Raw genomic sequence first — 24720 nt, 5'->3', positions numbered from 1 at the left:
ATGTATGGATCAGCTGTCAGGCTTCACCATGACATCATCATGCTTTTCTTCTACCAGCTGTGTTGCTTGATTGAATGACATCTGAGTTCAGATGGAGCTTGTGGAAGTTTGTAAAATGGCTTCACTGAATCCTTGTTCTCAAATCGAATGCAAGCTTGGTGAGTAGGGCTGGGTAAAATAACTGAAGAATCAATGCGTCGCAATTATTACACGCAAAATTCAAAATCGATGCGGGAGCCCTTCAGAATCGATTCACCTCCTGACCTTCGGGGGAGCTGTTGGCACTGTACACAGAGGTGAAGACGGCTTTGTTGGAGTCGCTAAAGGCTGCTGAAAGGGTCGCGCTGACGTGCGATGGCTGGACTTTGAGAGCGACTGACCCCTACATAACCATCACGTCTCATTTCATATCAAATGAGTGGGAATTAGTTTCAAATGTGCTTCAGACCAGGCCGCTTCACGGAAGTCACACAGGGAGCAATAAATGAATGGGGCATAACCGGAAAAGTAGCCACTGTTGTTACAGATAATGCTGCCAACATGCTAGTTGCTGTCGATATCACTGAGCTATTATATGTAGGCTGCTTTGCCCATGTGCACAACTTGGCATCCCAGGCTGCTCCTGGAGTCACACGGCTTCAAAAATCAGCATTCAATCGAATTGCATCGGATCGGATCAGCAATAATCGAATTGAATTGATTCCTAACAATACCCAGCCCTATTGGTGAGACTTTGCTAAGAAAGCCATCTCTGAGGCAGGAGAAGGACTAATTGAAATAAACTTCACCTGTTCTGCTTAGAGAGGTTTGTATTCAGTCAGATTTATGCCAGGATTATTTTGATGACTGAAAAAGATGGTCTAAAAGCAACTTCAGTGACATTTGGTGGAATAAATGAATTGGGCATAGGCCAGTTCATTTCACTCCTACCGCTTGGAGGTTTATTTAATAAATTGCCAGAAAATGTCCCAGAGGGATCAAAGTTTGCAGCAGGTGTTGCTTTACTGTCAATCCGTTTCCCTGAACCAGATTTTTTCAGTTGATGTAAGATATTATTTCATTCTCGGGGGGGGCGGGGACAGTTTAGTATAACTGTATTTAAACCTCTGACAGTAACCACACTGGTTCAGATTCCAATAAGATGATTGTAGAATATTGAAAGTGGATTTATTTTATTTATACATGTCTGATAGATCCAGCATTGAGAAAGAGGAATGTTTTAAATTACCTACTTTTGTCTTCTTGCTTCAAATGTATACATTTAATGTAAAATTACATCCCTCATCAGAAACAATACCGGTTGTTTTCCCCCCTCTGCTTTTGTTTTATAAAAGTTGAAACTATAGTAACTCAAAATGTAGTTTATATGGTGGCTTTAAAATGAATATAGTAAAGTGCTGGAGGAAGTTTGAAAAGACGGCTCCTGTTGCTCACCAGGGTGATAAAATCTAGTTTTGAGGTTTGTCTTAGTAATTTCCTGCTCGCCTAGAAAGTGGCTTTGCTCTGCAACACTATTAACCCAATTTTAAATAGAAAAGGGTTAAAGCTGTACAATATGTGCTTTTAATGTGTAAAAGCATGGCCAACATTACCCTTTACTGTGGCTTTGGAAACAATCCCTCGCATCACCACACTCATTCTAATTATTTAAACTACTCCTCCGCTCCTATTTAAACTTGGCCAGAGGATACGGAGATCACATATGACTGACTCCTTCTCTACTGTGGACTAGATGTGCGCGTTTGCCATTAATAATCCTGACAACAAATGGGGGGGGGGGGGCTGAAACTGAGCAGAAAGGTCAAGGATCAGCATGAGATCTGCTGGCAGCAGCTTTAAACTGGCGCCAGCTTAAAAGTCTGTGTTTGCCTCTCTACTTGGGCAGAAGACGTGCCGAACGCAAATTGTGTTCTGCAATCATCCCCTGCAACCCCGCCCTCGTTTGTTTAGGAAACTCGGGAGTTGTTTGATTGCTGCTCGGATTGTTTTTGCAGTTCTTGTTTAAACACCATGAAGGGCTTAAGGTCCAGTTTGCATCCATATATATATATATATATATATATATATATATATATATTTCCAAAAGGGAGTTATTTAAATAGTCTTCCATAAGTAAAGCAACAACACCAGGTGCTTTGCAATGACTAGTTTTAAACTGCTAATGTCCACCTAATCAGGTTGTTCTAGCTTGTTAGCTTCCAGGACTAGAATAATTTGTAAATGCTAAAAGGATATTGTTCAGATTTAAAAGCTTTGACAGACCAGTTTTAGCGAACAAAGCCTTGTTAGTTTACACAATTGGAAAGGGAAACCCAAGATCTGACGGCTTGTGAAATTGCCATACAAAGCCGGCTGGTGCTCTCCAAGTTGAAGCAGCTGTGCTCTTTCTGGATTTAGTGGTTTTTTACCGTCTTCATGGGTCTTTCCAGGAAATGTACTAAAGTTAGACTTTTTCTGTCTTCAGAATCCATCCACTGTTCAGTCCTGCAGCACATTTGTTGGCAAATGTTCCTTATTTTTCCTTAACTGAGGCAACTTGTAGGTTCGGCCGTGCAGGTGTGGAGTGCTACTGTCAGCATGAGAGCGGTGCTGCTGTCATCCAGCTCCAGTTCCTCATCAATGAGGTGCGTGTCGTCTATCCACCCATCTCTTCTATCTTTTTATCCCTTTTTTTCCAGCAGCAGGTATTTTCTTCTATCTATGGTACTTTTAAACCCTGATCAAGTATTTATACTATATTACCCATAGGTATCATATTTTATTTCATGTGAATCGAACTCTGATTAACCATCAGTTTGTCGCTGTCTCTGCAGGGGGCGCTGGTGAGTGCCTTAGCTGATGACAGCATCCATCTGTGGAACCTGAGGCAAAAAATCCCAGCGATCCTTCATTCTCTGAAGTTTAACAGGGAGAGGTACGGATCCACGTTCTATCACATCCTTCATCTTTGCAGTAACAATGCACACTGGAAAAAAAATTTGAAATCTAGATAAGTCGTCTTTTTCTTAAAATAAGTGCGTTTGTTCTTGGATTGAGGACGTAAGAGACATTTTGCTAATGGAACAGGACACTTTACATTTAAAATAAGAAAATGGAATTGCATTGTCTTATTTCAAGTGCATTTTATCCAATTGTCTCATTTTAAGAGTAAAAATACTCATTCAATTGGCAAAATCTCATTTACCTGCTCAAATTAAGGTTAAATACACTTAATTTAAGACATTTTTTACTTATTTCTAGATTGATTTCCAGTGCAGCCACCTGTCTGTGAAATGTAAACAAAAGTTTGACTCTGCAATCACAGTTGGCTGCAATTATCACACCTTATTCTGCATTTCTATGCTACTGGTTTCCTCTTCCAGTAATGTTTGTAGATATGTTTTTTTATTTTTTATTTATACTTTCTTTGTTAAGAAATATGATTTTGAAGATGTAGTAATTTATATTTCTGGTCTTAAAACAGGTCAGGTTACTTATTCGTTGTAGGAGAGTAAATTCCTACACTGGAAAATCAAATCCAGAAAATGCAATATTTACAAAATCTTTTCACTTGTTTTATGGGACAGTTTGCATTGTGGGAAAATGAATTCCATTACTAAGGCCGTTTCCGAACGTCCGCCCATCCCCATCGCTCAACATAGCGGGGGCTATATACTAGACTTTATAGTGAACTCGGTTAACTAACCGTTTGAACAGATGATCACTACTTTTCGCTCCTCATTGGTACATTTTTATTTATTTTTATTTTTATTTAACCTTTATTTAACCAGGAAGTCCCTTGAGATTGAAATCTCTTTTTCGAGGGAGACCTGGCCAAGACGGCACACCAGTTAAAATACAAACAGAAATACAACATAGACAAAATCTCACATAGAGGAAAAGACAGGTCACATAGGGCAGTTACATTTTTGAATGACATGACATTTTAACATGGCCTTAAATTCATTCAATGGGACTAGATCATTTTAATGGAGCAAGTTTTGCAAATTATTCCAGGAACATGGCTTCGCCTCCCCGCACAATCTTTATTTGTCGCGACAGCTGGAACCTATGACAACAAATCCCATAATGGTCTGCGAGGAGACCTTTCGCAAAGCATTATGGGATATATCTTCTCGGCCGTTTCTCAATATGTGTACTTGTGCGTTCTCATGTACACTAAAAACGTCATCATCCTCAGCCCTAGTACTGTTCCAATTCACAAGAAGACAGAGAACGGACAGTGTCCTCTGATGTTTTTCTCGCACCTCCCTCTTTACCCAGCATGCATCAGAGCAGACTTGTCCATTCTTGAGATTGACAGCTGTCCCAGCATGCACTGCAGCAGCAGCAGCTTCCAGTGGAGCGCTCACAGACCTCCGGGTATCGACTTAAAAGTTATCTTTTCTGTAGCCGTTCTATAAAAGCACATTTTAAGATCATTTGAAGCGAGAAGATTTTACTTTTAAGCGTCTCTATATGGCCAGTTTACTGATTTAGTTAGTAATTTAAAAAGAGATTCTGATGTTGAGAGGACCGTGGCGACCATCGGACCTCTGAGGCTGACCGCAGGCATGGTTCATTTTAGCCCGTCTGCAGCAGGCCTCTCTCAGCGTAGCCGTGTGTGATTTACCGCTGCTATGATGCCGATTTTTTTGTTTTATTTGGCAAAATGTTCATTTAATCTGTGTTTATCTGTGCTCATTCTTAGTCCCATGCTAAATGAAAAAAAGCAAGAATTAATTATTATCTAGAGGCTATTAATAACAGGAGGTGAAACACAGCTCCAGATGTGCCGAGCGTGTGGTGACGTCATCAGTACGCTTCTGTTCCAGTTGACCCATATTAATGCTGCGTGCTCCCGTTCTCCCCGAGTCCATACTTTACTGTCTTTTTCTCAAGAACATACTTACATACGCATATAGGGCTGCAACAACAAATCGATAAAAATCGACTTTTAAAAGCGTTGGCAACGAATTTCATCATCGATAAGTTGTGTCGCGCGATTAATACGTCATCCACCGCCGTCGTCATTGCCGTGGGGCAATGTTTGTTGAAATGGGGGGGCCTATTGTTTGAACCCCTTAGGGGCTTTAAAAACAAAAATGTCTTTTTCTGCGCTTTATGAAACAAAGTAGACTATAATTTGTGGATGTACAGCTACATTTCTCATGTAAGTTTGCGTAGTTTTAACACAAACATTTATTTTTCATATTGCACCAGGACAGTTAATGAGCAACCTGTACTTGTGTGCTTGTTTGTTCTGTCTAAAATGTTTATTTTGGAATAAAGAGGTTAATATAAAAAATATTTTTTGTCCGATTCATCGATTAATCGAAAAAATAATCGGCCGATTCATCGATTTTTAAAATAATCGTTAGTTGCAGCCCTATACGCATACGTATCTGCGTTCTTGTGAATTGAGAAACAGCCCTTGTCTAGTGACCGTGGATGGTCACTACTTTTCAAGGTGCATTGTGGGAAATTTCGAGTTCACTACTTTTTAATCCGCTAGACGCTCAGAAAAATGGCGTGACCACTATATAGTGCCCTATATAGAGATTAGGGCATTTTGGGAGAAGCAGGGAGATTTTCCACAGAGTTTTAAATATTGTAGTTAAAAATAAACAATCTTGGAGAAGTTAATGGACATGTACAAAACAGCGAGGTCATTGTTTGCCTTTACAACAATCAAAGAAAAAAAGAAAATCCCTTCACAATAATTTTTTTTATAGTTTTACACACTCAATAGTGTCTCATCACCTGGTTGCAACAGGTATTGATGTGGCAGCGCTATTTGGCACCAAGCAGAGTTGTGTTTCCGGATCACAACCGCAGTTTTCAGTAGTTTTGAGATGCTTCTGTGCATTTCTTAATCATAATGTTTTTTTTTTTAGCCTTCCTGCAGTGACTGCTGTTATTGTAGAGGAAGAGGTGAAGTTGATTTTACAGGATTTTACAACAAAACAAATGGAATCACCAATAAAGGATGTCCGTTTCACATTTCTTTAATGTCTTACATTAAGTTGCAGGCTGAGCTCCAATTCCTGTGTGACTCCTCTAGAGGATGCAGATTTTCTAAAGGTTGCCAACATGAGCGTGTTGCATGAGAGACGGGTCGAAAGCTCCAAAAGGATAAATCAAATAAAACATTTCTCTAAGCGATATCTGCTGAAATCGGCTCCAGATCTATTTGTTCTTTCAGAAAAACATTCCCTCTGATATTTATTTCAAAGAACCTAAAAAATAAATAGCGGACATGTTGGAGCAACGTCCACAACAGAGACTGATATTTTCAGAGCCGCCTGGTATCAGGTTAGATGGGGGAAGATCAGATTTTTAATCATTCAACCAGTTGATTCACAGTCAGCCTATGTGGTTTTTTTTGTGTGATTCCCATGGTCTTTAAAATCCAACGAGGTGTAAACCAAAAAACCATAGAAGGGATGTGTGTTTAAAAGACTCCACCTGTACAATAAGTACATCCTTTACTGTAACAGTGATGTACAGCTCAGTGTCTCGCCAGCACAGTTGAGAAAAGACAGCCATATTTATTCTGCTATTCCTCCCCACTGAGTTATAAATAGTACGGGTTCATTAGTGTGACACAGTGCAAGGCCTTTGTAATTAAATTCCAGTCATTCAACGCTCCTTCCAGTTGGTCCAGCGTGATTAGGGACAGGCGGGGGCCTTTTGATGGGTCTGACTCATGGGATAATGAAAAGCCTGCCGCTGATGCATCCTGATCTCTTGCAGAATCACATACTGCCACCTGCCCTTCCAGAGCAAATGGCTGTACATCGGCACAGAGCGAGGAAACATCCACATTGTCAACGTGGAGTCCTTCACCCTCTCAGGCTATGTTATTATGTGGAACAAAGCCATTGAATTGTGAGTTTGCATTTCACAACTTTATTCTCTCTCTTTTTTTTTTCCTTTCCTCTCTGTCTCCACTGTGTTTGCATATCTTGCCTTGTCCGTTGGTGCGGGGAACCAGGAAACTCCGAAATGCAAAGGAATGTGGCTGCCTGTGCAAATGCTGATGTTATGTCCTGCTAGCTGATAGCGCTGTAGGTCTCGTCAGTGTGAGGGAGGCATGGAGGTGTTGCTGCAGTGCCAGAACTGCTGCTTGATTTACCAGGGATCCCACCAACCCACTCCCTCCTATAATGATCCCCAGCTTTAAATCTAATCCTTTAGTTCTTTTTTCTAAGATAACTTCAGACAATATAAGCGAAAATGGCAGCATATAAAGCTATGCATGGAGTAGCATTGAAAATGTGTGCTAAATGAAAACTTGGGCTTTTTAAAGTTCTTCTCTAGCAATCCCTGCCCCCAGCATTAAAAAATAGATTTCTAAACTGACTGGCAGATGAAATAAGAAGTAGACAGCGAGGTGTGCGTTTGAGCGTGAGGCTGCAGGTGAAATCCGATAAATTGCTGCTTTAGATCGCAGAGATGAAAGTGTCAGAGCAGAATGTGCGATCTGTGAAGGAAACAGCCACTGAAGATGGGAGATGATTCGGCCTCAGCGCATATGAACATGGAGAAGGCAGGATGTAATGTGAAATCCAAAGGATAATTCAGAGTCATTTCTTAAAAGGCCTGTTGGCTCTCTGACAGGAAGGTCTTTTTCTATGCTTTCTAGCTCAACTGCCTTCTTTTCTTTTCTCATGCTGATACAGTAAGTGAGGGAGCTCTGGATTTTTGGTTGGTAAATTAATTACAAAGTAAAACGTCTCAACTTCAGGAAGTTCAGTTATGAAATACCTTTTCTGTTTTCCCTCTGTGCACCATTACATTTGACTTAGAATAAACCAAACTTCCATTTTAAGAGTTGAGCTTTTAAATGTTCCTTCCTTCCTAAAGAAGGTTGATGATATTTTGGTGTTTTTATCAGATTATCCTTCACAATGTCTATTTATTTAAAAGTCATCTGAAATGAGAAGAGGCCTCAAAGGTTTTAAATTTTTATACAAAAATGTAAAAGGTAATTAGCGCTAACATTTTGTTATTCATTCATTTCTCTCCTAATGAGCTTCAGAGCTTGGATTATTATTTAAACTCCCCTTTTCACACTTTTCACTGTGAAAAAAACTGTTTATCATGGTTTCTCAACACCTTTAGCTATCTGATCGGATCACAGCAATTCTTTTTGGGGAGGAGCTATTTTATTTCTTTCTTTTTTTCAGAACAACAAACACTCATAATAAATGAGCAGAGTAGCCTTAATTTAAGCTTAGCAGGAAGCTAGGCTGCAATAATTGACTGCATGAAAGATGTTCGGATATCTGCTGATCAGAATTGGTTTGTGGCTTATACACTATATTGCCAAAAGTATTTGCTCACCCATCCAAATTATTGGAATCAGGTGTTCCAATCACTTCCATGGCCACAGGTGTATAAATTCAAGCACCTAGGCATGCAGACTGTTTTTACAAACATTTGTGAAAGAATGGGTCGCTCTCAGGAGCTCAGTGAATTCCAGCGTGGAACTGTGATAGGATGCCACCTGTGCAACAAATCCAGTCGTGAAATTTCCTCGCTCCTAAATATTCCACAGTCAACTGTCAGCTGTATTATAAGAAAATGGAAGTGTTTGGGAACGACAGCAACTCAGCCACGAAGTGGTAGGCCACGTAAACTGACGGAGCGGGGTCAGCGGATGCTGACGCGCATAGTGCGAAGAGGTCGCCAACTTTCTGCAGAGTCAATCACTACAGACCTCCAAACTTCATGTGGCCTTCAGATTAGCTCAAGAACAGTGCGCAGAGAGCTTCATGGAATGGGTTTCCATGGTCGAGCAGCTGCATCCAAGCCATACATCACCAAGTGCAATGCAAAGCGTCGGATGCGGTGGTGTAAAGCACGCCGCCACTGGACTCTAGAGCAGTGGAGACGCGTTCTCTGGAGTGACGAATCGCGCTTCTCCATCTGGCAATCTGATGGACGGGTCTGGGTTTGGCGGTTGCCAGGAGAACGGTACTTGTCTGACTGCATTGTGCCAAGTGTAAAGTTTGGTGGAGGGGGGATTATGGTGTGGGGTTGTTTTTCAGGAGCTGGGCTTGGCCCCTTAGTTCCAGTGAAAGGAACTCTGAATGCTTCAGCATACCAAGACATTTTGGACAATTCCATGCTCCCAACTTTGTGGGAACAGTTTGGAGCTGGCCCCTTCCTCTTCCAACATGACTGTGCACCAGTGCACAAAGCAAGGTCCATAAAGACATGGATGACAGAGTCTGGTGTGGATGAACTTGACTGGCCTGCACAGAGTCCTGACCTCAACCCGATAGAACACCTTTGGGATGAATTAGAGCGGAGACTGAGAGCCAGGCCTTCTCGTCCAACATCAGTGTGCGACCTCACAAATGCGCTTCTGGAAGAATGGTCAAAAATTCCCATAAACACACTCCTAAACCTTGTGGACAGCCTTCCCAGAAGAGTTGAAGCTGTTCTAGCTGCAAAGGGTGGACCGACGTCATATTGAACCCTATGGATTAGGAACGGGATGTCACTTAAGCTCATATGTGAGTCAAGGCAGGTGAGCAAATACTTTTGGCAATATAGTGTATGTTCTGAAGATGATGAACTCTGATAAGATCACGTCCTGGGCCCGAGTTCAAGTCAAGTCTATGTCAAACTTATGACAACGGCTCGATCTGAATACCTTCAAATCTGTAAGGACGGTTATTATGCCACAGTAGGAGCGCGTCGGTGGTTGCTGTTCTATTGAAGCTGGCAGTGAGGAAGGAGCTAGGACAAGGAGGCAGTATGCTGATAGGATCCAAAGGGTTTCCCACAATCCACTGGGTGACAGAACATATAGACTAGGACTGAAACAATCGGATTAAGCGATTATTTTAATAATCTTCAACTAATTTACTAATTGATAACTAGAGTGTAGAGACTCTTAAGACGTGCTTTGAGCTGACAGAGCAACACACCTTCAGCAGCAATCATTATACCAAAATTGTAAAAAAAAAACTATATATATATATATATATATATATATATATATGTAAACATTTTGCATTTAAGATAAACATGTTTTATGTCTGTCAGTATGCTCTATCCAAAACTCCTCAAGTGGAAAAAAATTGTTTCATCTGGTTTAATATAGCGAGAAGTCTTTAAGGAACCTTTTGCTATCCGATTATTAATTAATTAATCGGAAAAAATAGTCGACAGATTAATCAATTTGCAAAATACTCGTTAGTTGCAGCCCTAGTAACGACACAGCTCAGCTCAGGAAGTTTAAATGAGATTAATTCTTCATATACTCATGCAGTTGTCCTCACCTTCTTGTGTTTTGGGTTTTATTATGGAGAGCTTCAGCATTTTAATGCATTTGTGTAACATTTTAGATACAGTTTGAGGTATTCGTATCGAACACCACCTTTGTTAGAACTGAATCAGACCATGTAGCTGCGGCGGCTGGTGGAGTTTTCTCCAGGCGGATCTATAAATTTAAAACAGACGTTTACCAAAAACCAATCAAACATACTAAGTTATCACACCAGTACATTTATATGAATGCCAACAACAGAAAACATTATAAAATCAAGAAATAATTTCATGTACAGGTTTACTTTTTGTACAATCTTTCCCTTATGATGCTTTGTGAAGGCAAATCTGTGTTTTGCATGCTCCAATATTGTTTCTCAAACCCCAAGAAATTATGTACCAGTTTAATAATGGAGAAGCTATTGGTCAACTTTTAATTTTTTAATATATGGAAACTACTTATTTTTTGAGAATTTATTTATTTAATAGCAACTATGCAAATGAACAAACATATAGAAAAAGTACACTATATCAGATTATTTTCCATGTGAATCCCAGATTGCTCATTCTCCTTTGCCATTTCTAAAAAGCGCTTTAAATCAGTCCTACCTGTCTTCATCCATGCTGGGCCAGATCCCGACGTCTGAAAAAGCAGGCAGGCAGTCAAGGCAGCAGAAAAAAGCATTAGCCTCGCTGCATGCAGTTAGCCAAGCCTTGTAACTAAACCAGGTCCTGGAAAAAGACAGTAAACGTCTCCATCCGTCTTTTTGGAAATACGTCACCATCACGACCGAAAAAGAAATGGCTTTACTCGTCCTTAAAGATTAAATATTTATCTTGCACATCTAAAAAAGTATATATAAATATATTTCGAGATATTTTGATTTTGTAATTGTTTTTTCTTTTTAATAAAAAAAAATAATTAAATGTGATTATATCGTGGCATTTAAAATACTTTATAAAAAAAAAATACAATTGTAAAAACAATTTCATCAGATATATTATATCGCAATGTATTTGAGCGGAACTGCTTCTGCTTGATCATAAAGCTTCGGAAAAGAAGCTCGAGCTGCAGAAAAAGCTAGAGAATGGGAAGATGCAAATTTCAACAAAAGTGGCTGGAAAACGAGAAATTCGGGACATAGCTGCAGCCTGTTGATGCTAAAGATGACGAAGGATTTATTTCACCGTGTTTTATTTCTATATAAATATATATATGAGAGTCATGGGCATTTGTTGATGGCATTGAAATTATTCCAAGAGCATTAAAAAGCTTTAAATTGGAGTAAATCATTCCTGTATAAACCCTGATTAGCGCCCCCTATTGGCCAGCTGCCACTGCCGTATAGGTGAGGTCAGAATCGCTTCTGTGGTAAAGACAGAACGTTTCTTTTTTGTACCAGACTGTGGAGGCGGCGAATCGTTGTTAGGGCCTTCAGCCAGCTGCTGTCTTAATGAACAGTTGAGAAGGATTTTAACTGGCAGAGAACTGAAGGTGCAAAAAGCCACCAGCAAGCTGTTTCTGGAGGTGGTTGAAGCTCTGCAAGCATTTCATTAAAGACCCTTATTATCAGGCAACACCATGGCCTCTGATTAATTATAGATACTCACAAGTCTGCAACGTAACCTTGTTGGTTAGCAACTAAAAATCAGTCTACTTTGAAATCATTTGCAATGTGTATAGAAGCAAAATGACCCAAACCTGGCTTTTATCCAGGCTGTGTTTGCAGACTACATACCTCTATTGTGTCAGTTGGCTGTTTATACCAGGTCCTCATTAGGTGGTGGCTTGAGCTCCTCTTCTCTTGTTTTTACTCACTGCGACATCTCTGTCTGTATTGACTCATCAGCAGCAATGAGATCATTAGCCACCAGAGCCAGACCACACTGAAAGGCAGCAACACTTTCTTTGGGCCAAATCTTGGCTGCCTCTATGCCCCTCACTCTGTTGCCTCGGTGATCCTGTCTCCATGCACTATATACATATACATGCACTATATACCCCCCATACTCTCTTTATCTCCGTATCTCTCTCATATCTCTCTTTCTGTAGTGAAATGATGCTTTTTCCTGACGAGGATATTTTGCGTTACCTTTGTGCAAAGCAGACTAAGGTGTGACTTGTTTATTTTTCATAATTGCCTCATTATCCTAACAGGGCTTCTGAAATTGACTCATTTTTCTTCTGTGTTTTTCCTTAAAATGAAAGATATTCCTAGATTGCTTTTGTGTGTTTGTTGCTGTTCTGTTGCATGTGCTGGTGAAGATTCTCAGTCATCCAGGTCATAGTCATTCCAAAAAAGATTCCGCTGGACTTTGTTTCCAAGTTTGAAGACATTTGGCTTCCCATCCAGGAAGCTTTTTCAATTCAAAATGTCAGAAATAGCGATGAGTTTGAGGCTTCTCAATGCTATCCATCTGTTCTGTTGCAGATCCACCAAGACGCACCCAGGGCCTGTTGTGCATATTAGTGATAACCCCATGGATGAGGGCAAGGTAACTCATCATCAAACATTGAGTAGTGACGTTACGCTTGAGGCTAAGATAGTTGCAAAAGCTTAAAGTTTTAGCTCAACAACTATCTGCTTAAATGTCTTTTTCCTGCAAACTGAGCTCTGCTGTTCTTCTCTTGCTGTTTCAGCTTCTGATTGGATTTGAGTGTGGGGTAGTGGTGCTGTGGGACTTAAAATCCAAGAAAGCAGACTGCCGCTACAATTATGATGAGGTAAGATCTTTTTTTTTTTTTCCTTGTCATCCAGATGTCGTAAGGGGAACCAGTTTGGTTAGGGTTCTGGCTTCCTACCGTTCCCACAGCAGGTTTGGACTTGTTTAATTTCTGCCAGAACTGCTGCTACTAAACCTGTAATGTCTGCTTTTCAGGCCCCTCTGGTTCTGAGGAGCAGGTTTGGAAATCATTGAACAAACTGAAAGAAAGTTAAAAACGGTCTGGAATTTACCTCCCTTTTTATTATTCAGTTTATCTATATAGCGCCAATTTACAACATGTCATCTCAAGGCATTTTACAGAGACAATTCAACCAGATCAGACTGGCTTGAAGTTTTCTGTCTAAGGAAAACCAGCTGATTGCATTGAGTCATTGACTCGCAGCAATCCCTCACACTGAACCTGCATGTAGCGACAGTGGAGAGGAAAACTCACCTTTAACAGGAAGAAATGGCAGAGTTAGGCTAGGCAGAGCTTAGCACAGTAAAAACGCTCCACAGCGCCATCTACCACAGTGGCAATGCAGAGGTAGTTAATTTTCCCCTCATTGTTTTAGGGAAATTTTTTTTTTTTTATTTTGAACATTGATATTAGGAACTGAAAGGTTGGTATTACACTGGGCGGCCGAATATCACGATATATCGCCACACCCCTATTAAACAGTATAATCACATCTTATTTTGGTACATTATTCAGTGTATTTTAACTATGATTAATAAGAATAAATAAAGGTTTAATTGTGAAGTGAAATTAATGAGATGTACACTTTTAATTAAATTTGTTGTCAAAAGACACAAATTAGTTCAGATTTACCTCTAAGTACTTTAATCTAATTTTAAATCCTTATGTTTTGTGAAGGAATCAGAGACTGGGGTTGGTTAAAGTAAAATTAGGTTAAAAAAAAGGCATAACTAAAAGCATACCAGAAAATGGAAGGCCAAGCAAAGAGGTCTGTTAACAGACGCGTGTTCAGTTCATTTCAGTTTGTTTATCTTACGCCAGTTCACAGGACATGTCATCTAAAGAGACTTTACATTAAGTCCGATTGGTTAAAGCTTTTCTAAGGAATCAGAATCAGACATACTTTAATAATCCCAGAGGGAGATTACAGCCCGCTGATTGTATCCAGTTGTTGACTTTGCAGAATTTGCTTCTCAGATTCACACATCTAGCTTTCATCAAGGAAGGGGACAGCCATTGTTTCAAATAAAAAGATTATTTTAGTGTCTCTAAACTGATATGGCTGCCATTGTTCTTAGCAAGGAAGGAAATTAAATTAAATAAAGCCTTAAGAAGTCTTTCGTTTTCTTGCTCCAGATTAAAAAAAATAAAAAATCATAGAAAATCCTGCTTTATACCAATATTAGTCAACAAAAATCCCCTAAGATACAGTTTTAGTGAAAGATGCTTTAATTAAGGTGATGCTAACCTCCATTGACATATGTATACATATGTATACGAAAGCTAACTCTGATTTTCCGTTTGGTGGTACACAATGTTACTCATCCTAATAATGGGTCTGTGTGTCTCTCAGGCCATCCACTCAGTTGCTTGGCACCACGAGGGGAAACAGTTTGTCTGCAGCCACTCTGATGGCACTCTGACCACGTGGAATGTACGAGCTCCGGCCAAGCCTGCACAGATCATCACGCCACATGGTACGAGCTGTTACAAACGCACGCCCGCGGTTGTTGTGTTTTACACAGAGCCAGGCGGGCCACGTGTCGCCGATGTTTATACCTCCAGTTAAAACCTCGGTTTATGCAGAATTAAAAAAACAGAACTGCGTTTGGCTTTTGACAGGAAAACAGCCTAAGGATGGAAAAAAGCCAGAGCCATGCAAGCCTATCCTGAAAGTGGAGTACAAAACTACCAGAGCTGGGTAAGTGTGATGGCAGAAAGCTTCCACCCTTCCTGTGTCTGCTCACGCCAGGATCCATATCCTGTGTTCAGAGGCGCCTTTCCTGTTCTGTATAACCAGCCACGTCATCACTGTTTACAGCATCCTTAGCATGGATGGAAAGCTGGAAAGATGCCTGTTATTATTCTTTGTGCTTATAGAGCTTTTGTTTTGTTGTGATTATTATTGTGTCTCTATGATCAGTAGTCTAAGGGTTAACGTTAACTGTTTGGTGATGAACAGGAGAGAGATGTCAAGGTCAAAAAAAGGAGAAAGCCACTGGCAAATTATGTCAGGAAAATTAGCATCTTCACAGAAACTGATCTAGTTATTGCTCATTTTTTTTTCTCAGGTATTTGAGGACAAGGATTAATTAGTTGTCATGATTAAAAAATAGGATTCTCCTGAAAAAAGGGGCCAAATGCTCTCAGGAGAAAGTGAACCGGTAAATTTTGTGCCTTTTCACCCATTTACCAGCGAGTCCAATGAGTCGTTTTTAACTTTAACAACCATCTTGGTGCAAAAGAGCGAGCCGTTAAGTTATGTGTGTGTGTTTGGTATCATCAGGGACCCATTCATGGTCCTGTCTGGAGGGCTGTCGTACGACACAGTGGGGAGGAGAGCCTGTTTGACGGTGATGCACGGAAAGAGCACCACCGTCCTGGAGATGGACTATCCCATCGTAGATTTCCTAACACTCTGTGAAACTCCATATCCAAGCGGTGAGCCATGAAAACAGTCTGAAGCAGCGCTGCTTCTCTGCTTCAAGAGTAAAAATAAGTTGAATCATCTACATCCATTTTTTTTCTCTGTTTTCCAGACTTCCAGGAACCGTATGCTGTGGTGGTTCTCCTGGAGAAGGATTTAGTTGTAATAGATCTCGGACAGATTGGGTAATTATTCCTTTCTCTTGACGTTAAACGGTCTATGTATATCTAGGAATGTGATGGATTTTTCTTGTTTGACAGGAGCACATACAGTTTATTTTGGCAACGAGACCCAGAATATTTATTTAACCTTGTTTTTGTTTTTGTTAGCGTTTCCACCGAGGAACAGAGCCAAGCGATAACTCCTCCCTCCACAGCATCACTGACTGAGGAGTCGTTATTAGTCACCAAAATAAAAGCCCAAAAAGTTTTTTTTATTATGAATTTATCTTTTTAAGGCACTAATGCTCTAAATGAATAAATACATTGTTGTATGTTGTAGGAAATCCATTTTATACCTCAAAACAAGACATGAAAAAATTTGAAGGCATTTTTCTGATGCAGACTTTGGTTTTTCTCTGAGGGGCTCCGGATTAAAACTTTAGGTTCTTGTCTCAACTGGGATAATTTCATGTTTTTTTACAAAATGACTTTCATCACTTAAAAGATGGAGCTAATGAATAAAGTCAACTAATATTTAATGGATGAAATTATACAGATAGGCCTGTCAGGAATAACAGAATTTTGTTGAAAGATGAATTATCCTAAAAATAATGGCTAAAAACAATATTATCATTAAAAAAACTCTAAGTGCTCCTACGCTGCAGATGGTCCCTTCAGCTAAATCTTAACCAGCCTTTCTCTGGACTGCTACTCCAGTCACAATGCTCTTATGCTACAATTGCTACTCTTAAGAACAATGTAAACCTTTTGTCAGACGGACTCTTTTGTATACAAATGGAAAACAAGCAAACTGACGTAAATTATTTAACTTATTTAAATGTATCCTGCAATTGACAGGTGTAATTAGAGAAGTGTCCCACATGAACTATCAACTTTATCATAGAGCCGCAGTTCTCGTCTCCCTAAAAACCTGCTTATTATCCGCTGGACTTTTCTTTATTTATACCTACAAACATTTTTCGGATAAGGTTTTGTCTGAAGGATATAATCTAAGCATAATCTGTTTAAGAATTTAAAGAATTTAAATTCGCAAGTAGTGAACAGCAAGAGCCGCTACGCCTCGATGAATCCTAGACACGGGTCACCATGTAGGCCAAGGAGTAAAAAACTGAACGGCTCTCCGGTGGTGTAAAGGAGATACTAGACTTCATGCTTCTCTCTGTGGAGAAGCTGTATGATGCTGGTTTTGTTCTCCAGCGGGACTTTGTACCTTCACACTGCCATAGGGACTAAAAGCAGGTTTAGTGACCAAAGGTGTTGCTGTTTTTAATTAGCCAGAAAATGTGGTTCTGACCTGAACCACGTGGAGAATCTGCGGAGTGTCGTCTAGGTCATGCATCCCCAACCTCGGTCCTCGAGGCCCCCTGTCCTGCAGGTTTTAGAGGTTTCCTTGCTCCAGCACAGCTGATTTTAATTGAGAGCTGATTAATTGGCTTTTGGTCTACTGCAATCATTATAATCAGCTGTGCTAAAGCAGAGAAACCTCTAAAACCTGCAGGACAGCGGGCCTTAGGGACCGAGGTTGGGGATGCCTGGTCTAGAGCACGGATGACCATAGTTGGCCCTTCGAGGGCGGCTGTCCTGCAGGTTTCCCTGCTTCATCACAGCTGATTTCCAGTGAGAGCTGATGAACAGGCTTTTACTGAACTGCAATCTTTAGAATTAGCTGAGCTAAAGCCTTAAACCTCTAAAACATGCAGGACAGTTGACATCGAGGGCCGACTATGAGCAGTGCTGGTCTTGAGGAAGATGAAAGTCGCCAAAGTAGAAGACCCGAAGGCCTCCATTACAGCAATCTGTGCTTTTTGTTAATCCCAGCAGAACCACGGCCAGTCTCCTCCATGCCGCATTGCATTGATGCAGAAGGATCCTCAAACAACTTGAGCATCTCAGCCTTTCATCATCTGTAGATCAATCATCAAAACTACTTAAAGCTTTGAAACATTTCCTTACGAATATAATGCACAAGTTCCAGTTTCTAAAATTAGTGTTCTGTTGTCAGATGCTCCTTTAGATCAAAGCACACAACCTCTAAGAAGCATGTGATGCTTCAGTTACTTTCAAAATTGAACAGTTTTTTTGTTTTATCTTGACAGGTATCCAATTTTTGAGAGCCCGTATCCGCTGTCCATCCACGAGTCACCAGTGACGTGTTGCGAGTATTTTGCCGACTGTCCCTCGGAACTGATTCCTGCACTCTACTCTGTCGGCAGCCGGCAAAAACGACAGGGCTACAGCAAGAAGGTGATTTACTCCCCTCTGTAAACGTTCCTTAGAATTGGGCCCCCTGTTTAAGTGTTTGCTTTGGGAGACACGGTGTCTAATGCCAAAGCGGGAGAGAGAAGCTTGCGGCAGATGCAGGCAAATAATTGGGCCTGAGTCAGATGGTTAACATTCATAATCGAATCAGTTTCCTTCTTTTTACAGGAATGGCCCATTAGTGGTGGAAACTGGGGCCAAGGCACACAGACTTACCCAGAGATAATCATCACAGGGTCTGTAATCACTGCATAAATGAAATAATTTATTACTGCGTACCCTATGTGACGTGATCTTTTTTCTGGTTCTCTTCAAAAACAGACATGCTGATGGCTCAATTAAATTTTGGGACGCTTCTGCATGTAAGTGTTTCTTTTCTCATCGGATATAAACCCGCCGTCAAACAAACACACCCAGAAGGAAGAGGGTAATTTAGTCGTTATGTTTATACATCTGCAGAGCAGTAATTGGTTTGTACACGATTAGATTTGGAAGGAGGTGACAGCTGGAAAATGGGCTCTACAACGCATGGCGTAATGGGTTACGCCGTGCGAGGCAGGCAACCACTGGTGCACCTAGCGTTCAGTCAAAGCAGTGAGTCAATGCAATAGAGAGCATAAGCTGAGTTTGACCAAGTTTGGGGTCACTTTGGGGCTTTGAGTGAAGCTAGAAGGGCTTATTTTACAACCCGGTGGCATGTGAGCTGCCCTCTGCATCACAGTGCAGGGCGAGCCTTAATGTTCCTGCTGGTTCTTATTATCTTTTAACTTAAGGTGTGTCTGGACAATGTCTATCTTTTAACTATATAGTGCAATATATCGTAAACACAGAAACTAACAGCTGTTAGCTGAGTTATCATTGCAGGGATATTAAATATTATTGCATTTTGATTCACCCAGAAAACTGACAATAGCAGGTTTAAATACATGTTTTTGTTAAGCATTTGTTTATTAATCTAATGTTTTTTGTTGTTTTTTTAAAAGCATTTTAGAACAAATAGAAATAATAATGACAGTTTTTTTTTTGTTAAAAGTAATGCTAAAAGAATTTTAGATTAAAATCTTTGCATTGCTCAAACACTAAATAGAGATAAAGGAAATTTGTTGGAGGATTTGATTTGCAGTTTTGTGCCACAGGGATAGATTTCATGCATTGTGTGATAAAAGGTAGGGATGCACGATATAATCGGCCCCCTATCGGTATCGGCCTTAAAACTGAATATCGGACATCGGCCACCCCACCGATATTTAACCCGATATTTGATCAGCTTCTGAGTTTCTAAAGTCTAAAAAAAATAAAAATACTACTTCTTCCTCAAAAACTTCTTTATTACAGACTTAAAAACTTCTAAAGACGAGGGAAAAATATTGATACATTAAAATATCCCAATATCTTCATATGCTGATATATTGCCATTTAAAAACACCATATCAATCTCTTTTACTAATGAAATATTGCTATATGTCATCGTTATGCTACGAAATCCCCCGAAAATTCACGAAATGTTGCCATATTTTTATATGTTAAATGTATGAAAATATATTTGAGTATATTATTTTTCAAAGTGTCAGAAATTGATAACAAAACTGCTATTTTCAATGACTACTTATTTTTGTCCAGCTTTAACATCGGTATCGATATCGGTTATCGGCTACATGAGTTCGGATCATATCGGATATCGGCCAAAATCCCAATATCGTGCATCTCAATAAAAGGTTTATTTCAGACTGAGATTTGTTCACATCTCTGCCTCTGGTTGAAACAAAGAACAAGAACACTTATGGGTCATGATTCTTTTTTTTTAAATATATATCTTCATATTTTATTTTGCTGTATTTTTAAACAAATATGCAAGATGTGAAATGATTATTTTTTACCGTTGTAATGAGCCACCAGGTTTTAGAGACCCAGCAGCTCTCCACTCCTCCAAACAAACATTGTTTTGACTTTGCTAAAGCTGAAATGGAAAAAGGAGAACAGTGGATAGATGACAGGGGAACAGTCTAACAGTCTAACCTAAGTGCTGTGGCTTCACTCACTGTCAAACCTGTAGAGGAAAATAATGCCTGGGAGTTTGTCTCCCTCTACATACATTTTTCTTTTTTTATATATGAAAAGCCTTTATATTGAACCGCATCAGAGCAAGAAGTCTGACACTATTTTCTTGGTTAAAATGATGCATAAATATTTATAAATGACTAAAATAGTAGGGACTAAAATCTAGGGGTGTAAATAATCGTTTTGTATCGATGCATCGATCCAACAGCCGACGATCCGATGCATCAATACGTCCGCAAGAGAATCGATTCATGTTTTTTTTTTCCTCCGGTCTATTTTTATCCATTTGCTCCCGTGCTGCGGTGGCGCTAAACCTATTTTGCCCTCCTACCTCGCTTCCTGGTTATACTCTTACAGCAGTGTGTTGCAGTGAGCTTGACGCAGACATTTTTGATTTATGCTCAATATTGAAGCGTAGTCTGTGCTACACGCTGTGGGTCTAGATACGGCCGAGGCGGCGAGGAAGTGGGGGCGAGTTTAGTCCGACGACGGAGGGACATGAGGGCCAAAAAGAGCGGAGATCCAGGTGGAAAAAGGGTCCCAGCGTTCTCGCGCACCTCGCTCTTCTAGCGGGTCAAACTTCACGAGTTGTTTTCCGTAATTTCGGCCCAAAAAAATAAACATGCCGGCCTCCTGTCTGCGGTCAGCTACAATTTGGGAGAGGTGCAGCGGAGCGTCTGTGGAGGGGGCGGGACGTCTGGAGCCGAGGTATTGCATTGCACTCATTGCACTGATTTTCTGCAGTATTTTTTGATGCAAGGCCTTTCAGAATCTATAACGCAGGGGGATTATTATTATTCAGTGAATGAGGTTTTAATAGGAATAGGTGGAGTGCAACTTTCTGCATCACAACTGTAAAAAAAAATGCATAACGATATTACAGCTTTCATTGATTTATTTCAAATTTGAAACATTATCTAGCCTGTAAGGTGTTAAAAAAAAACAAATGAACCAATTAATCGAATCGTATCGTGGTGTATTATTGAGTATCGAAAAAAAATCGAACCGTTGGGTCAGGAAATCGATACTGTATTGAATCGCCATGATGGATGTGATTTACACCCCTACTAAAATCCCTACTAACCATAAAACCAACTATTCACCCAATTTTCACCCATTAAAAATGCAGACGGTTAACTCTGGGTTTCCTTTCTCTGCTTTCGAAGTAATGCTTCAAGTGTTGTACAAGCTGAAGACGGCCAAGGTGTTTGAGAGGGCCAGAGGTAAAGAGGAGAAGCCCAGCACGGACATTGTGGAAGAAGACCCGTTTGCCATTCAGACCTTGTTCTGGTGTCCAGAGAGCAGGATGCTCTGCGTGGCTGGAGTCTCTGCTCATGTCATCATCTACAGGTTCAGCAAACAGGAAGTCACCACCGAGGTTGTTCAGGTATTTATATCCCAGTCTGCCTGTCATTGATCTTTTTGTTTGACTGATTTAGATTATATTTCATTATCTACTGAAGTAGGGCTGGGCGATAAACCGCATTTTTACCGTCATTCAACACGATAACCGGTGCAAATTGCCCCATGCCGGTAAAATAAATAAACTTAATTTTTCTGCTTTGCCTGTGTGCGCTGGTGGCTGGTATTCCTTATTCCCTTAAGACACTGCAGCAGGTGTGTAATAACGTTTCTACACCGCTTCAGTCAGAAGCGTAAACGAAAAGAATGGCGATGAGCCCAGAGAAGAAGCGTCTAACACAGCTGTAAACAAAATTACATCAGTTAATCCTGTGGAGCCGAGAGATGAAGCTAAGAGCGCAGAGAAGTTGAGAGCATGTTAAGAGTTGAGCGCGCGGCAGACCGGTATTAAGCGAAGGTGTGCGAGTTTAAACGATGCACATTGTTCTCACTGAACGCTCAGTTGGGTGGCACCAAAATAACGCCACAGATGTTGAGCGAAAGAACACAAAATTCAGAGTTAGTCTGAAAACTGTCAGGACTACCCAAAGTAACACATCCAACCTCCATCACCTAAAAAACCGCCACGCTGTCGTCTTCAGAGATGTAAAAAAAGGCTCCATTACCTTTGCGCAAAAATGTTTAGTGTTTAAAGCTACAGTGTGTAATAATTACAGGCATATAAATTCAGAAATTTAATATATTATACATAACTATGTTATTTATCATCACCTATGAGCTCAGCCTTTTAACCATAACATTTGCGTTGCCTTAGAATTCGTTATTTATAATTACATAGGAGCGGGTCTCGCAGCCATGGAGGCTGACATCTTTGCGCTACGGCAGCGCAGAGGCAACAAACTAGCGATTGCGAGATCGCCCATTACGCTCGAAAATAACTACGGCAAGTTGAGAGAGATGAACTGAGACGGTACTGAACAGTAGATGGCAGTATTATGCCTGAGAAGCGTTTAGTCTGCCTGAAACCAAAGAAGAAGAAGAAGCAGGTATACTGCGCCTCGGTAACAAGAAAGGTAAACAAGGCGGCAGGCGTGAGTGACTTTGCAAACTGTTTGGCACTGTGTGGCCAAACATCAGACGAATGGAGGATCATGCCTACTCTGTATCACAACGAAAAGCGGCGGACACCGAACCCCCGTCATCTAAGAAGCGGAAACAGGACGAGAATAAACGCAAGAGTGACAAGAAACGACAAAAAACACGGATCAACATTGGCACGGCATTTACACGATGGAAGTCACTGATGGAGGAAAAAGGTTTTCAAAGTGACGCTCAAGTTGCCAGTTTTCTCTTGGACAGGTAATTAATCCTACACACACAATTGTCTAATATCACTGCAGTTTTTGGAGTACAGGATGCTCAGACCTGTCTAAAACAATAACATGCTGCGTGATGATGCTGTTACTCTCCAGTATACTTATTCAGCAACGTCCCTGACGTTTCACAGGTAATGATTCAGTAATTTTCTGTAAAATAATTTTCTGGATATATACCTCGGTTACTTCTCTCCGGCTCCTTTGGAGATCTTCAAGCCTTTCCTCCTCTGCTCTCACCCCGCTGGCTCCCCTCTCTCGCCTGGCCCCAGCTGCACGCTCACCCCGGCCTCTCTGCCCTCTTCCTTTCCCTCTTCCTTGCCTTGTAACCCCCGTGCCACAAACAAGACTTGGACTCTGTAAACGGGGAATATATATTCTTCCAGCGAACACAATCTCGCTGTTAAACTAATGACTACAATTACTTCGTCTGTTTATATCACCATGCAAAGCAGCTCACCAAAACGTCACAACGACGTAGAAAAAATAACGGGTATATTTATTATCTTAAGTCTACATGAAATCTATACCCTACACAGACTAATGAAATACTATCTGTAAAATTATCTATGTAAACAAACCTCATCACTTGAGAAGGTAGGTGATGCGGACGTCGTGGAAGAAATTTTGTCCCGTAACGCTCGCCGTACTGTTGGGGGGGAGAAGCGGTGGGGGGGAGACGTTCATGTTGCTGCAGTCTGCAGTCTGACCGCTAGATGTCGCTGAAAATTACACACTGTAGCTTTAAAAGTAATATGTAAAGTGATTAATTTTATAAATAAATGATAATTAGATCAGTTGCATTTCCTGCACATGCCTTGATTTATGATTGAGGAGACGGTAGGGCTGTCACGATAATCGCACGAATGAAATATTGTGATATCAAGAAGCTCACCGCGCCACAAAACCAGCCATCGCCATCACCGCATCTTGGGGAGGTTGAGAAGGATACAATGGCAGCTGCACTGGTATCAAAACCAAATGTTACTTCGCCCCTTTGGGAGCATTTCGGTTTTCAGCCAAATGAAAAGGGGGAGCCAGACAATTTAAATGAGGCAATTTGTAAAATCTGAATTTTGTTAGGTTCAGTCGGAGAAATGAGGCATATCTGTGCCATTACTGCCCTTTGATCTGCGTTCAATAAAGTGTTATAAAATTGCCATCTTTTTTTCAATAACCTTTTATTAATGTTTAAGCACCATGTTTCAAAGGAAATGTTGCCATTTAGTTGGTAATTTAACAATATACAAACACATTTGCGAAATAAATAGATTAGAATAAAGAAAAAAAAGATGGTTCAATAATACCAGGGTTCCCGCAGGTCCCTAAAAAGTCTTAAAGCTACAGTGTGTAATAATTACAGGGATATACAGTCAGAAATGTAATATATTATACATAACTATGTTATTTATCATCATCTACGAGCTCAGCCTCTTAACCTTAATATTTGCGTTGCCTTAGAATTCGTTATTTATAATTACATAGGAGCGGGTCTCGCAGCCATGGAGGCAGACATCTTTGCGCTACGGCAGCGCAGAGCCAACAAACTAGTGATTGCGAGATCGCCCATTACGCTCGAAAGTAACTACGGCAAGTTGAGAGAGATGAACTGAGACGGTACTGAACAATAGATGGCAGTATTAAAATTATCTATGTAAACAAACCTCATCACTAGGGATGGGGATCGAAACCCGGTTCTATCAACAACCCGGTTCCACTTTTTTAAAAACCCGAAAATCAATAACGTTTGGGCGTATCGATACCACTATCGAGTCTGGTCGTTTGATGTTGCACAAAATTACACACTGTAGCTTTAAAAGGCATTGAATTCTTCAAAATAAAACTAAGGCCTTAATTGGTATTAAAATGTCTTAAATCAGTCTTTCGTAG

At 40.5% G+C, this 24720-nt stretch overlaps 1 protein-coding gene across 1 annotated transcript in view; it reads left to right on the top strand.

Annotated features, from left to right (window-relative positions):
- Positions 1-24720, top strand: part of stxbp5b (syntaxin binding protein 5b (tomosyn)) — a 51020-nt gene that overhangs the window by 6913 nt on the left and 19387 nt on the right. The window contains 13 exon segments of the mRNA XM_038299524.1: positions 2543-2624; positions 2814-2914; positions 6736-6870; positions 12696-12759; positions 12905-12988; positions 14523-14646; positions 14792-14870; positions 15456-15610; positions 15709-15781; positions 17875-18022; positions 18206-18273; positions 18359-18399; positions 21262-21482. Coding sequence (XP_038155452.1) covers positions 2543-2624; positions 2814-2914; positions 6736-6870; positions 12696-12759; positions 12905-12988; positions 14523-14646; positions 14792-14870; positions 15456-15610; positions 15709-15781; positions 17875-18022; positions 18206-18273; positions 18359-18399; positions 21262-21482 — 1375 coding nt within the window.

The sequence above is a fragment of the Cyprinodon tularosa genome, unplaced genomic scaffold (genome assembly GCF_016077235.1).
Source record: "Cyprinodon tularosa strain WSP-4 unplaced genomic scaffold, ASM1607723v1 ctg430, whole genome shotgun sequence".
Lineage (NCBI taxonomy): Eukaryota > Metazoa > Chordata > Actinopteri > Cyprinodontiformes > Cyprinodontidae > Cyprinodon > Cyprinodon tularosa.
The sequence above is the reverse complement of the archived record's forward strand: the minus strand, read 5'-3'. Positions and strand labels throughout refer to the sequence as shown.